At 37.4% G+C, this 13,470-nt stretch overlaps 2 protein-coding genes across 4 annotated transcripts; one reads left to right on the top strand and one right to left on the bottom strand.

Moving 5' to 3' along the window:
• Positions 1–286: 286 nt before the first annotated feature.
• LOC137109183 (V-set and immunoglobulin domain-containing protein 1-like) lies at positions 287–4,835 on the top strand. Of its 2 annotated transcripts, none has more exons than XM_067494710.1 (7): positions 287–455; positions 583–743; positions 1,324–1,531; positions 3,453–3,608; positions 3,694–3,810; positions 3,912–4,056; positions 4,150–4,835. In XM_067494710.1, the coding sequence occupies exons 1-7, from the start codon at positions 413–415 to the stop codon at positions 4,241–4,243; spliced, it is 924 nt and encodes a 307-aa protein (XP_067350811.1). In that variant the 5' UTR covers positions 287–412; the 3' UTR covers positions 4,244–4,835. The 2 variants fall into 2 exon arrangements, with proteins under 2 accessions (XP_067350811.1, XP_067350810.1); XM_067494709.1 differs by having other exon boundaries at positions 289–455; positions 4,147–4,835.
• Positions 1,530–12,126, bottom strand: tmlhe (trimethyllysine hydroxylase, epsilon). Of its 2 annotated transcripts, XM_067494708.1 has the most exons (8): positions 11,656–12,126; positions 11,402–11,578; positions 9,182–9,461; positions 8,922–9,041; positions 8,500–8,736; positions 6,746–6,884; positions 6,333–6,502; positions 1,530–2,039 (listed from the first exon to the last, which is right to left on the bottom strand). In XM_067494708.1, the coding sequence occupies exons 1-7, from the start codon at positions 11,819–11,821 to the stop codon at positions 6,371–6,373; spliced, it is 1,251 nt and encodes a 416-aa protein (XP_067350809.1). In that variant the 5' UTR covers positions 11,822–12,126; the 3' UTR covers positions 1,530–2,039; positions 6,333–6,370. The 2 variants fall into 2 exon arrangements, with proteins under 2 accessions (XP_067350809.1, XP_067350808.1); XM_067494707.1 differs by lacking the exon at positions 1,530–2,039 and having other exon boundaries at positions 5,388–6,502.
• Between the last annotated feature and the right edge of the window lie 1,344 nt (positions 12,127–13,470).

The raw sequence follows: 13,470 nt of genomic DNA, 5'->3' as shown, positions 1-13,470 counted from the left end.
GTCCCAAAACACTGTGGCCCTAACCTGCCATATAAAGTCAACAACCTTAAAGATGCGCATGGCTGATTTGACTGTAACTCTGGGTGCTGCAATTTAAAATGTAAACGGTACTAAATAAAAGTGAGTTTAGCTTATTATTGCTCATTTTCTTTTATGTACCCGCCCACATTTAGTACCGCAGCGAATTCAACCATTTTTGAAAAACAACATAGTACACACACCCAGTCTGGCAAACATGGATATGCAAACACTGTGTTATCAACATGCACAGTATCAGCTATGCCATTACCAAGCGTACTGTAACCTTGCCTATGATAGTGTAACATTTCTATCCTCTCTGCCGGTACTGTTCCCAAGAGTCAGTATCAGAGACTGTGGAAAGCTCAGCACGTGTATTCCAGTCCGTGTGAAGATGTGCTCCACGCCGTGCCTGTTGGTGCTTTTAAATATAATAGGTAACTACATTTCTACTTCTTCTTTTTATAACCATCTCTCATTTTTATCTACATGGTGGTTTTATTATTGATGCTTATTGGGGGGGATTAAACTCATTTGAAACTTGATTAACTTGTCCTTTTTTAGGATGTGTTGAGCTAATCACAGTCAGCACTCCGCAGAAATATGTCAATGTTACGAGGGGCGATAGTATCCTACTCCAGTGCTCGTTTGAAACCATTCCAGACACCAAAGGCCTTACAGTCCAATGGGATTTTGTTTCAGCCTCCTCCAATGGTCCACAACAGGTATGTACTGAACACACTGGTCCACACAACTCAATGTTTTAGAGGTTAATTAAAGTTCAGATGCTAATTTTCTAGACAACATTAGTACAAAAGTTTGAACGTTCACCAGCTAAGAGCTAGGAGACACACCTCGCTGAGACAACAAAGCAACAAAGCCAAAGAAATCAGATAACACCAAATTTAATACAAAGTGACTGCAAACATTGTCTATGTCAAATTATTTAAAGTTCCTTTTTGAACTAAATGGCACCATCCACTGAATGTATGTACACTCATAATCATTATGAAATGAAGAGTCTCGCTATGCTATTTTAACTAACAGCCATTTCCTAATGTATGTACAAGTAAAAAACACATTTTTTCTATTGGTTTCATGCAAAGTAGGAAACAAAAACTGGGTAATTACAGATCTCTGTATCTGTACATATATATATATAATAAATATGAACTTAAGTAATTCAAGGCCAATTTGAGTAACATTGGTACAAGGGAAAATGAATAATTTTGTATTTTGAAATATAATAAGTGATTTATAGAGTTTATGTGTCAGATATTCTGATTTGCTGCCATTTGCTTTCAGATCTATTACTATCAATCAGGAGAAGCTATCATTCTGAGGTCTTATCAGGGCAGGCTTCAGCCACCCTCGTCTCTCACCACGACAAGCAATGCTTCAATAATATTAAGCAACATGCAACCATCAGATACCGGAGTCTACGCTTGTGAGGTTCACAACTTCCCTGATGTAAGCGGGAAGTCTCAGGTCAACATTGTTGTAAAAGTTCTCGGTAAGTCTACAAAGAGCTGCTTATCGGCTAACCATTGATTTAAAAACAACACTCTTCACTATTTCTTTTCATCTTTAAAGGTTGTAAATGTAAAGTTAAATGTATCCTCAAAGAGTTAAATTATTTGATGGTTATTACATGATTTAATCTAATCAATCTCAATCTGCACACGTTCACACAGTCCTGAGTAGTACATAATCAAAGGCACGGTGAAAAAGCACAGAGAGTGCGTTGGGGATTTCATGACCACACCTGTGCAGTATCGGCTGAATATTTGCTTTATGCGAGAACACATGGGCAGCTAATGTGCTTTGTACAGCATGGTGCTCAGATGTTCTTCTTTTGGACCAACATTCAAACCGTAACCTGGTCATACACAGCAGCGTGAGCATCTGGTGCCGTTTGAATCAGCTACTAAGACAGAGAAAATGGAAACAGACCTAATCGGAATGTTCTGCTGGTTCTTTGGGCTTCCTTCTTCTTCTCCTGCTCATGAGGGTGTGGCTACCTGAAGAGGGAGAGTCAAAGCACACAGAGCGTAAAATAAAAATAACGTACACCTGAGTTTTATTTTGGTTTTTAAGTTTATGTTTTTAAATTTATGTTCCTTAATATTCAGCTTCCTCTTGCCTTTTTTTTTTTTTTCTCAATATTTTCACATCATTATACGGTTACATTAGTCATGTATGCGTGAGCCCCTCTTTTCACTTAAATGTTAAATAACAATAAATCCCAGTCTGAATTTCTGTAGGTAAAATTTTGTGTTTAGATTTCACTAAAATATTTAAGTTCTAGTTCAACAGGTGAATTATTGCAGCAGTGCTGTAACATTAAAAAATCTATTAAAATAGTGATCAGTGTGATTAGTGTGATGAACGAATTACATTCAGTTTGTACTGTCTCATTCACTCAGTTACCAGGACAACCCTGCATGTCTCAGTATCCTTACTAGTTTCCATGGTTACTGCAGCAGTCTCCTCATTGTCAGTATTGGAAATTAGAGTCGGATTGTGACTCCTTCCTTGTACTGCCTACAGAATATACTGTGTATCAGCATCTGGTCCATGTTAACATGCACTTTTTATTTCATAACCTTGGTCTGTGTGAAAGTTTTTAGACAGCAGCTTCCCTACACTGAATGTGATGCAAGAGCAGTATGATTACGCATGATGATTATCAATCAGTCACAGATGATTTTCATCATCACAACTACATAAAATTACTAGGATATTTTAACTAGTCTGGTGGTTAGTCACAAATTACAAATAATCCTAATGGTTTTATTTCCTGCAGTATGTACAGTATATAATGATAATATAATATAATTGTTACAATATTATACAATTTTATTGTATATTGTTGTGAAGTGACAACACAACAGTGGAGAGTTTTTCCTCTCCACTGTTGCCTATGGTTTGCTCCAGGGGGAATTGTCGGGTTCTCTCGCTATATAAATAAAGCTGAATTGAATTTAATAGATTTTTTTTTTTTTTTAATTTAGTTTTATTATTCGTGAGTGTATTAACCCTCTGCTGATCTGGTGGAAAGTAAAAAGGTGCCTTTACCATAGTAGGCATCTGTACATCTGAAACGTTGACTTGTGTTTTTCCATTACCTTTTAAACAGAAATAGTTATAATTTTTCAAACAACATATTATATATCATGCCTATTATAAGCAATTGTACAGGTGAAGTCATTGATTCACATTTTAACTTGTGACTCTTCCGGATATTGTTGGCAGTTTTAACAAAAAGCTTCTGAAATGATCAACTGTTCAAAGTCCAAGACTTATACTTCGCTAATAGATTGTGCAATGTTAATTCAATTCTCATCAGACTTAGTGATCCTTGCACTAGTATGACTCACTTTCACAGACAAGTTTAAAGTGACCTAACAATCATTTCATCCTTTATCCACCAGAGAAGCCCTCTCCTCCTTACTGCGCTGTACATGGCGATTTGGAAACGGGTCACCTGGTCACTCTGACCTGCCACAGCGAGCGTGGCAGCCCAGGCCCTAAATACAGCTGGACCAGACTAGATCACACTGAGAACAGTTGGCCTGTACTAGGAAGAAGTGAGTACTAAATTAGTGTGTTTGGGAAGTACTTAAGTTATTAGCACATTCATTCTTTTGAAAACATGTGGTATTTTTCCCTCAGCAACCACAACTGGAACACTGGAATTCACGAACATATCCCAGTTTGAATTTGGAAAGTATCAATGCAACGCTACGAATGCAGTGGGATTTTCAACTTGTACTATTGATCTGAGTCCTGGTATGTCCACATATTTGTTTCTGAGAACATTTTTTAAATGTATTATATGTGTGAATACTAAAAAAGGCTTAATTAATTGATATAAATCATCGATTTTATAGATGCTGGAAATGGAGTGATTGCTGGTGCAGTGATCGGTGCATTACTTGGATGTGTCCTAATCATTCTGGTTGTGTGGTTCATTGCTCACACTGTGAAAAAGCACAAATACAAAGCGGTGAAAGCATCATACGCCAAAGAGATGACGTGAGGGTTCAGGCTCTTGATGCTGTTAACATTTCAATTTGTGATCTGTAATTTTCAGGGTGTAACATCAACTCTCTCTGTGTCCACTAGAAGGCACTCTCCTCAGGCCCAGGAAACTGCAGAGAGCGTTCCCGTGGCAACCACAGCAGGCAACCGTCATGCAGAGGTGGATGAACCACAAGCCTGAAAGTGAAGGCCTGTTAACAGCTGGAGCGACTTCACTAATCTGAATAAGTGTAGAACCAGGATGTTAGGTCTCTATTATACGCCATCCTCAGATTATATGTTGATGCTTGAAGTTTTTTCCAAGCTTCCCATAGAGTCAGTCTTTTATATCTTTATTCTAATTGACTCATTGTTTTTGTTGTTGTCGTTTTTTCTTTTTTATTCAATCTTTCAATCGCTTTGCTATTTCCAGTGCTTTTACATTTTTAATTTTATATTTTAGTTGTTGTTTAGCATAAGCTGCATCATGCAAATGGATCAAGTCTAATAGTATAGACAGAAAGTTAATTTCAGGTTTTTTCTCTTTTATGTTTTTCTCTTTTTTATATAGTAATTGATTTTTTTAACATACACCTAAAAAAATTAACTCATGAAGGTACGAATGTAAAGGCTTCCAGATCAGCTTCTGGTTGATTGATAATAGAAATTATCAAGCAGTCATGAAGTGAATATTTTGTCAATTTAAAATAACCAATCCTGATTAAATATAGTTTTTTCTTAATCAGTGTGCCATGTACTATGCAGGCAGGTGAATAAAAACAAAGCCAAGGTTGTTTAAGTTTGAATTCTTTCAACTGACTACACTCAGGCCTTGTTTCTACATGATTCCTCTCTAAGTTTGCATTTATCAAGATTCAATCATTTATTACATATAATATCCCCTAATAAATACTTTGATTAAGTTTCCTTAACTGCTGCTTGACATTTCTATGAAGCCAAATGACGAGTTACAGTACGTATTCCCAACCTTATTTTGATTTAAGGTTTGACTTATGTTAAAATGTAACATCGAAAAGTTATCATTTGCACAAAAATATGCAAAGTTTGCTTTACCTTAGCTGCTGGGGAACATGACAGAGTTATGTGGCTGAACTCAAGTAAAGATCCTTAGGGGCTTCGCTAAATTTAGCAACAGTTCCACACGGACACACTGGGCCTGGGTTGAGAGGATTGTTTCATCTATGAAGATGTGTCATTTGTCACATTTGATTTGTTTCTAAAACTCCATTGAAATGTAAAAACATAAAATTTGGTTTAAAATTTAAATACCAAATACACACATGGATATGTACTGTAAATAAGCATGTAAGAAAAACAGTAATATTTAATGAATTCAGATAAGTGTTTAATCCAGCAGTCTTGTGAACAGGGATTGTGCGATTCACTACACACATTTTGTGTATGCACAAAACTCACAACTGGCTACAATACATATTATTCCAAGTGTCACTTATCAAGCACTACATTTTCTGTTAAAACCCGATTTATTTTTAGTAGTAATATTAATCTGTAGGTCAGTCCACTAGTCCAGACTGAAATATCTTTTTGTAGCGGGATTCCTGCTCTTTCCAAGCCGAACTGGAAGAACTTTGATGATTCCTCAAAATTTAATTTAGCAACATCTTCAAGTTAAAATTCCATCTAAAATTCAATTTTAGCAATGTTTAGCAGATTTATGAAAATATCCAAACCTGAAAAACTATAAGCTTTAGGTCTTCTAACATAGGTCTATACAAGCTAACTGTTACACCTGGTTTTAGGCACTTTATCCCATTTCAGCCCATTTTACTTTTTTACTAATTATTGACTCCATCACACTCCTGCCAACAATCAAAGTATGAAAAATGGCTTTATACATGTGGCTTGGTCTATGCATCACTGCAAAATGTCCTTATACTTCATGGATTGGTTTTTGCCCTGACTTGCAGTGTTGGAGTTCATTTACACAGATGTGTACCTTTATAAACTGCCCAAAGAAATATTGTTGACTCCAGTCCACAGTTCTAGACACATCTACAGAAAAAAACTCATTTGGTGTGTCACAACAAAGGATGTTAACACCTTTGTAAATACATTTTAAAATTTAATTCAATGTAAAATTTGTTATAAATATTTTTTACTTTGTTCATTAGAGGTCAATGGGTGTTCATGGGAAAAATTTTATTATTTTATCCATTTCAAAATAAATGTAAAACCACAATAAAATGTATAAATAGAGGAGAAATGAAGGAATCAGAATGCTTTCTGTAGAAATATTGATTATAATTTACCAATAAGGCACAGAAGGGAAGGGACCTTCATGGCCAGATCAGGCCTGCAGGCCGAAGCAGCGTGCAGTGCTGAGGACATCATCTCTGGTCAGATAGCATCCACAGAGCTGCCGTGAGCCGGTGAACGACTCTCTCCCATGCATGATACGCCAGTTGTCTAGAAAAACCACCTTATCAAAAAAAGAGAGAATATAACTCTTCAATTCCACACAAAGACACCGACATTCCAATCTGTCTTTATACTTCTCACAGTCGTTAAACTTTAACTTTACTGACATATAGAGAAGCAATTATAATGTAATAAATTAAATTGTTTCTCCTTTTCATCTTTTTATGTAGCCTTTGTTTCATCAGGAGAACCTCTAAAGAGGTGAGACAATTGTTTTCTGGCTTATTAGGCGTATCCTTCTTACTTTCCCTGGAGACAGTTTCACCCACAGCTCATTCTCTGGTCGCCTCAGTTCTTTGGTCAACTCCCGATGTGCCACATACCACCGCTGAACGGTGCCGTGGGGGATTGTGTTTATCACCGATCTATCATAGTTGTTGTATCTGTTTAAGAAAAAAAACATTGAAACCTCTCCAGATGATCCAAAATACAGTAGCAAATCTTATTTTTTATCAGCCAAAATGGACACGTGGCAAATGACTAAATGTACTGAGCTATTATAGTTTTCCAACTATCTTTAAGTAAGGACAATTTGTTAGCTTAAGAAAAAAAGAATATGTTATATTATTTAACTAATACATAATCCAATACGATAAATATGTATAAAGCCACCAAACTTATTTTGAGCCATAAATAAAATATATTAACAAGAAACAAACACAGAATGTTACAATGAAATACAGTTTGAGGATGAAAATCCAATGTCTAGTTCACTAGAGTGCATTTGAGGAAAACCTCTCAACTTGAAGTACACAGATTACACCTTAAGGAGCTGATCACATCTCCTAATTTCATGATTAATCAGGCCGGATCAGATCTAAATTGCCTTTCTAGTCCAAAATCTTTCAAAAAGTTGTAGTCCCACAACTTTCCACTTTTCGGCATCATCATCAAAACTTGGATGAGTCTCCATCAGGTTTCCACAAAATGCATTCAGCAGAGAGAGCCCGTCTTAAAGTGTCAAGTGACATTTTGATGGCGGTGGACAGTACACAGTGTTGGTTTTACTGGATCTAACCTCAGCGTTTGATACGGTTGACCACAAAATATGTATAATTTATCTCCAAAATGTTATTGGTTTGTCTGGCTCTGTACATCAGTGGTTTTCTTACTGATAGAACTTTCTTCTGTTGCGATAAACCAGATCATGTCTGACTCAATGCCTCTGTTATGTGCACTACACCTCTTGCTCAGATCATTGAGCATTTTAAGCATGTGTCTTATGACTTATATGTTGATCTTCAGTTATATTGTTCTTTCAGAGAGTCTGAGTTTCACTTGTTGTCTAGCTTGTTGAAATGTTTATCTTGTATTAAGGAGTTTTTGGGCAGACTGAAATTTGGATCATTGCACCAGATTAGATTAAGGAACCTTCGTGTTGTATTTGATCAATCTATGTCCTTAGGTCAACATTCAGGTCAGATGGCCAAAAGCTGTTTTTATCATCTAGGGAATATTTCTGAAGTGAGAAAAATGTTGTCCAGTGTAGATTTATAGATGATCATAAATGCTTTTATCTCATCTTGTTTGGACTATTGTAATTCACTCTCAGTAGCCAAGCTTTTAACCAGTAGAAGATCCCACATCACACTGGTTTTATATTCTCTTCCCTGGTTACCAATATAATATAGTATTGATTTTAAAATTATAGACCCCTTAAGGCTCCTCTAGAGCATTAAAATCATCCAGTCAAAGTCAGCTTGTGGTCCCTTAAACCCATTCTGAAACTCAGAGGGATCTTTCTTTTCAGTCAGTGGCTTCCAGACTGTGGAATGTCCTCCCTCTGTCTCTGCATGTGGCTGATTCTGCTGATTCTTTAAAAATCAACTGAAGACACTTCAGATGAGCTTTTAGCTGACTGGGCTCTTATGGTTGCATCTTTGTTGTAGTTGTGTTGAATTTAGATTTTAAATTTTTACTTTACATTTTGTAAAGCACTTTGTGATTTTATCTGTGAAAGGTGCTATATAAATACATCAAATTTAAGCGCTGACATACCGAATCTGATAAAGTTCATTGTTCCAAGGATAGACGTTAAGCACAGGGCTGATGCCTGTCATGTGGTTTTGGTGTTTGTCCGTGTTTTCAATGTAGTCGTGCCTGATGGGCACACGGGAAAGCAGCTCAAAGTTTTCAGGGGACTTCTGGCGTAGCTTTTCTGCAGCGTAGAACCCGTCCACGAGTAGTGTCTTTCCCCCAGTTCCGTCATGTTTGAGGCAGTGGAAAACCTGGATTCTGCAAAAACAATCAGAGGTGTCAACTAAACAAAAGTGAAACATGAAAATTAAAATCGCTCAGTATAAAGACAATGAAACTATCATTCAGATTAATATCAGCACTGTTTGTCAAATGTTACTGTTTGAATGCTTTACTAACACTTATCCTTTCACCATCACTGTATTTGGGCTGTTTGTACTCACCCACATGGTTCCTGGAAGTATGAGGTGTCAGTGTGCCGGTCCAGGGCCAGCTGGCTGTAGGCACTATCTCCTCTGGAAAAATCTGATGTGAAGCACCACATTCTTCCATATGTGGTCTCCCTAACACCCACAACAATTTGTGAATTAGGAGGAATAAGTAATTCAGCACGGTCGAAAGCAAACTGATAATTTAGAATAAGAAATTGCTTTGTGGGAGATGGAGCCTCACTGTGGGAGAGGTCAAAAGAAGCACTTAATACCTGATAAGACTGACCCTCTGGGCAACTGCCTCTGTGGCCTCAACTGTAGCTGGGACGTCCTCTACAAAAGCGATCCCATAAAGAAGATAGTTCTGAAGAAACTTCTTAAGTTCATCATCACAGCTCATGAACGTGTCCCATCTGGCTGACGGTATGTTTGCATTTTTATAGATATCCGAGTTCCAAAGAATGCGTGGCTGTAAGACGCTGTGCTTCTTTCTTTCATAGCTGTTCTCAGCTAGCCAGCTAAGGCTGTACGTTGATACGTGACCGCCAGGCCCTGGGAAACAGACATGGAATACGTTTGAATTAGATTCAGTAAAAAGTAAATACGTTGAAAGTTAAGATTATCCTGATTATGAGCTGTAAGTAACTTTCATACAACTTAATCTCATTTAGCTGAACTGATTCTTATTGATTGATTTTATCAATTTTTATGTAAAGTTTCCACAATGCGCATGAACAGAAACTTAGGTGGAAGTATTGTGTCCTCACTGTATTCCAACACTAATAAAATCGAACTACCTATAGCTATACTGTAAATATGCATGCAGCAAGTGCACCGATGGAGTTCAGATGTGTGCGCCACACGAGTTTCCTTAGGGGGCATCAGATCATGACGGTTTTACTAAAGCACATCAAGAAGAACAACAGCTTGAATACATACTGTATGACTAGTAGAGAGACAGACACAATTACCAGTATATCAGACTATCTTGTACAACGACGGGTTCCCATTTTTCAGTTTATTATGCCACAAGTTGTGTGTACTTTATTTCTACATCTCTTGCAATAAAGAAATAAATAAAACTAGCAGTGCGCCATCTTTAGGACAGACTTGTTACACTGTTTAGCCCATCTCATTGTGGCTGCTGTGGGACCATAAACTGCTCATTATTTAAAGAAATGGATTATGAGCAGGCTGCAAGTGGAGAAAGAATGGGATACAAATCCAGCTTCTCAGGGCTTTGAGTTCAGTTCTGCCTTCCGAGGGCTCTTAGGGGAACTGCTCAGTGAGAGCTGGCTTACAGGTCTGCTCCATTCGGTTTATTAAGAGAGGAATGAGGTTTGTGCTGTGTCCTTTTTAACACATCTTATCAAGTGAAAGGAAAAGCCTGCAACTTCCTTTGCCCAGAGCAGAACAAGAGTGTGGGAACAACCTTCCCTTTGGCTAAGACACTTCTTGGATGCTGTTTTAGTTTCCAAAATTAAAATGTATTAGGCAGCTTTACTGGCCACAATAGCACAAGTAATAATTTCAGTTTTGACTGTCTAACTACTGGCATCTTCGATGTGTACACAGAATGCATTAAATAAGCAGTAAATACTTTTTATGTGACAGTGTCCAATACAGGCCACTATTTGTCCTGTGAATCTGTTAAAATGTTTCATGTTCACTAGTTTGGGGTTGACATCTAAATTCAGGCTACATAATGTTCCTACATTTGAATATCTGTCTCATTTCATTACCTGACAACACCCTAGGGATCACTTGACAACTGAGTAATTTACACTATAAAGTCTGATTCTGACAGAGGGAAAAGTCCACTTCACATTTACATGTCATGTTTAATGATTACAGTATGTGCTGTAATGTTTCATTTGCAGCTATATTTTCCTTCCTACTTGTTAAGTGTGTGATCTGAAATGGCTGGACTACGAATAAAATCAGAGCGACATTCTTCCTCATGTTGTGGGAGCACTGTTTAATCTTTTATGGCCTCTTTTTTTCTGATAGTCTAAAACACACTTGTCAGTCCAATGAAATTGTTTGTTCATGGCTGATTTGACTGGGAGCTTTTATAATGAATTTGTTGTAACACACTTTGTAACAAATGTGCATTTTAGTCTGTTAGTTTAGTTAGTTTAGTTAGTTTAACACTCTACTCAGACAGATCCCATTTGCCCCAGTGATGCAACTGCACTTTAATCCAGGAACTTTCTTTTCTATCTCTACGTATTGATAAAATAATGTAAAGACTTGGCCAGTTTATTTATTAAAATGGATTTGTCCATGAAAAAAAAAATTTAGCCGAAAATATTTTTTCATACACAGACACCCAAAAACAAACCGATGCAAAGCTATTTATAAAAAAAAAAAATCATCCTTTACATAAGCAGAAAATAAAAGTCTTTAGGGATCTGAAACCAGCCTTATTATAGCATCATTGTGATGTTTTGCTGATCGATTCTGAGTGACTTGGCAGCTGTTTAGCTTACATGTGAGGACGAGGTGACCATCTTCCACTGCTGTGTGCTCAGGACGGATAGTGAGGTCGATACTGCCAGTGTCCAGGTTTCTCTGGTTGGTGTCTGAGTTGTATGAGGAGGCAGAGCGGCAGTGATCCCGCAGCCACACGTAGTTAAAATGCAACTGCGTCCCTCCATAGTGGATCACTGGTGATTTGATATGCAGGGATCATTAGTGATTTTTATGAGACAACATACGTTTAGAAGAATGTCAGAAAACGTACCCAGAGAGTCCTCGTGTGAGTGGAAAGTGTCTGAAGTCGCAGAACAGCCACGAAACTGGACGTTGTGTCCCCACGATGTCTGTGTTTTCCTGAGACCAGACAGCAGACGAGCCCGTTTCAGCGCAGGCTGCAGACTCCTGTTGAACGCACCAAACATCCCGGGCATCAAGGCAAATGCTGATCAACAGAAGAGAAATAAAGGCCAAATTTAAAACGACAGTTCCCTGGTCTCTTCGAATGGCCAGTGTCCGTATGTGCGGCCGCAAACATAAAGCCGGGTGCTGCACTTTCACAGAAGCCTTAAATGTCATAAAACATTTTTTCAGTATGCAATTCAAGTTCCCAGATTAATTATTAAACGACTTAGTTACTATTGTGTTTGGGGGCTTAAAGTTATAAAGCTTTAGTCTAAACCAGATCCAAACAGCCCAATAATGCAGTTTTACACATGCGTAGTTCGCACCGTTAGCTCACTACCCGGATGTGAAGACCGCCAATGAAAAAATACTGGACTTAACTCCAGGTAATAACAATAGTAATAATATCAATAATAGCCTAAGTATGTTTTAAATGGGGAACTCCTGAGCTTCTCACAACAGGCCCAGATATCCTAACTGTAAATAAGAGTAAAGGTCTGAAAACATTATTATATCATTATAATGCAAATATGATAAAGCTGTGTTTTGGATACATATCAGGTTCAGGTTCCTTTATTTATACCCGTAGGTAAATTAGTTTTGCAACACAAAAGACAAGACAGAAAAGAAAGTGACATCCAGCCATATGCACTGCTCATGCAACATTTACTATAAATACAATACAGAACAATTCAATAGAAGGAGTGTTTTAGGTGCTCAGTGAAGTTGCCTTCAGCAGCACTAAGTTTAGAACCGATGGCTTCAGGAACAAAACCTTTTTATTCTGCACTTGGAAACAGAGAATCTCCAACCAGCTTCTCCCATCTGGTCAGAGATTCTGTTCCCAGTTGTGTGAAGCTCATGAGTTCCCATATGACAAACATGCACCACCCACACTCAAGCAAAAAAAAAAAAAGAACACTCAGAAATAACTAACACTAAAATACAAACTTTATGACACAAGTGAGAGCAAAGTGCCGATTTAAACGTAACCGAGCTAATCTTTAAATCTGTCAAAACTGATATAACCACATTTTCAGACCCTGCACATACACCTATACATCAAATTCCATATAGTTGCCACTCACTCTCTAAAAAGTAGGTCAGGGGATCTGTTACTGTCACTTAATAAAATGCATGTTTTCAAGATCCTAATTTTCTGGTTTGAATAAGCTTTTTAATTTAAAAACTTGCTTTCATGATTTGTTTTAAAATAATAATGGTGGTAATTACAGCAACTTAATTTTGTGTGTGATGTAAACTGAAATTTCTCCTTCATCAATGTAAAATGTAATTTTATTGATGGTAACATAATGATATGGACTTGGTAACTCAATTTTAATTTATGTTGAGTGCTAGATTGTAAGTCCTGTCCTCTGTCCACTTAACATAAAACAAGACCGTGTGTTACAGGACCTGCTGTTCATGGCAGACGGACAAGAAAGATATTATCAAGATAAAAACAATCGGCTTTACAAAGAATTTCTATTTTTGGAATTTCTTATAGCCTATAGCTCCAGTGGACTGAAGGATACAGGACAACACCAGCTAACCAACCTGACAGTCTGTTTACCTACTTCACATCGATTGTTACCTTTTCAATTTTAGACTGTTGCTACTGACTAATACACTAGCATTTTGAACAGGGATACTTCTGTGGATAGATATGTGCTCTAAA

Source organism: Channa argus, chromosome 24, assembly GCF_033026475.1.
Source record: "Channa argus isolate prfri chromosome 24, Channa argus male v1.0, whole genome shotgun sequence".
Lineage (NCBI taxonomy): Eukaryota > Metazoa > Chordata > Actinopteri > Anabantiformes > Channidae > Channa > Channa argus.
The sequence above is the reverse complement of the archived record's forward strand: the minus strand, read 5'-3'. Positions and strand labels throughout refer to the sequence as shown.

Bases quoted from the DNA above. Each gene is read 5' to 3' on its own strand.
- LOC137109183 (XM_067494709.1), top strand. From the start codon at position 413: ATGTGCTCCACGCCGTGCCTGTTGGTGCTTTTAAATATAATAG. The intron at 1,532-3,452 runs GTAAGTCTACAA...TTTATCCACCAG, and splicing joins CATTGTTGTAAAAGTTCTCG to AGAAGCCCTCTCCTCCTTAC. The intron at 3,811-3,911 runs GTATGTCCACAT...TCGATTTTATAG, and splicing joins TACTATTGATCTGAGTCCTG to ATGCTGGAAATGGAGTGATT.
- tmlhe (XM_067494708.1), bottom strand. From the start codon at position 11,821: ATGCCCGGGATGTTTGGTGCGTTCAACAGGAGTCTGCAGCCTGCGCTG. The intron at 9,042-9,181 runs GTATTAAGTGCT...TGTGGGTGTTAG, and splicing joins CAGAGGGTCAGTCTTATCAG to GGAGACCACATATGGAAGAA. The intron at 8,737-8,921 runs GTGAGTACAAAC...TTGTTTTTGCAG, and splicing joins TACTTCCAGGAACCATGTGG to AATCCAGGTTTTCCACTGCC.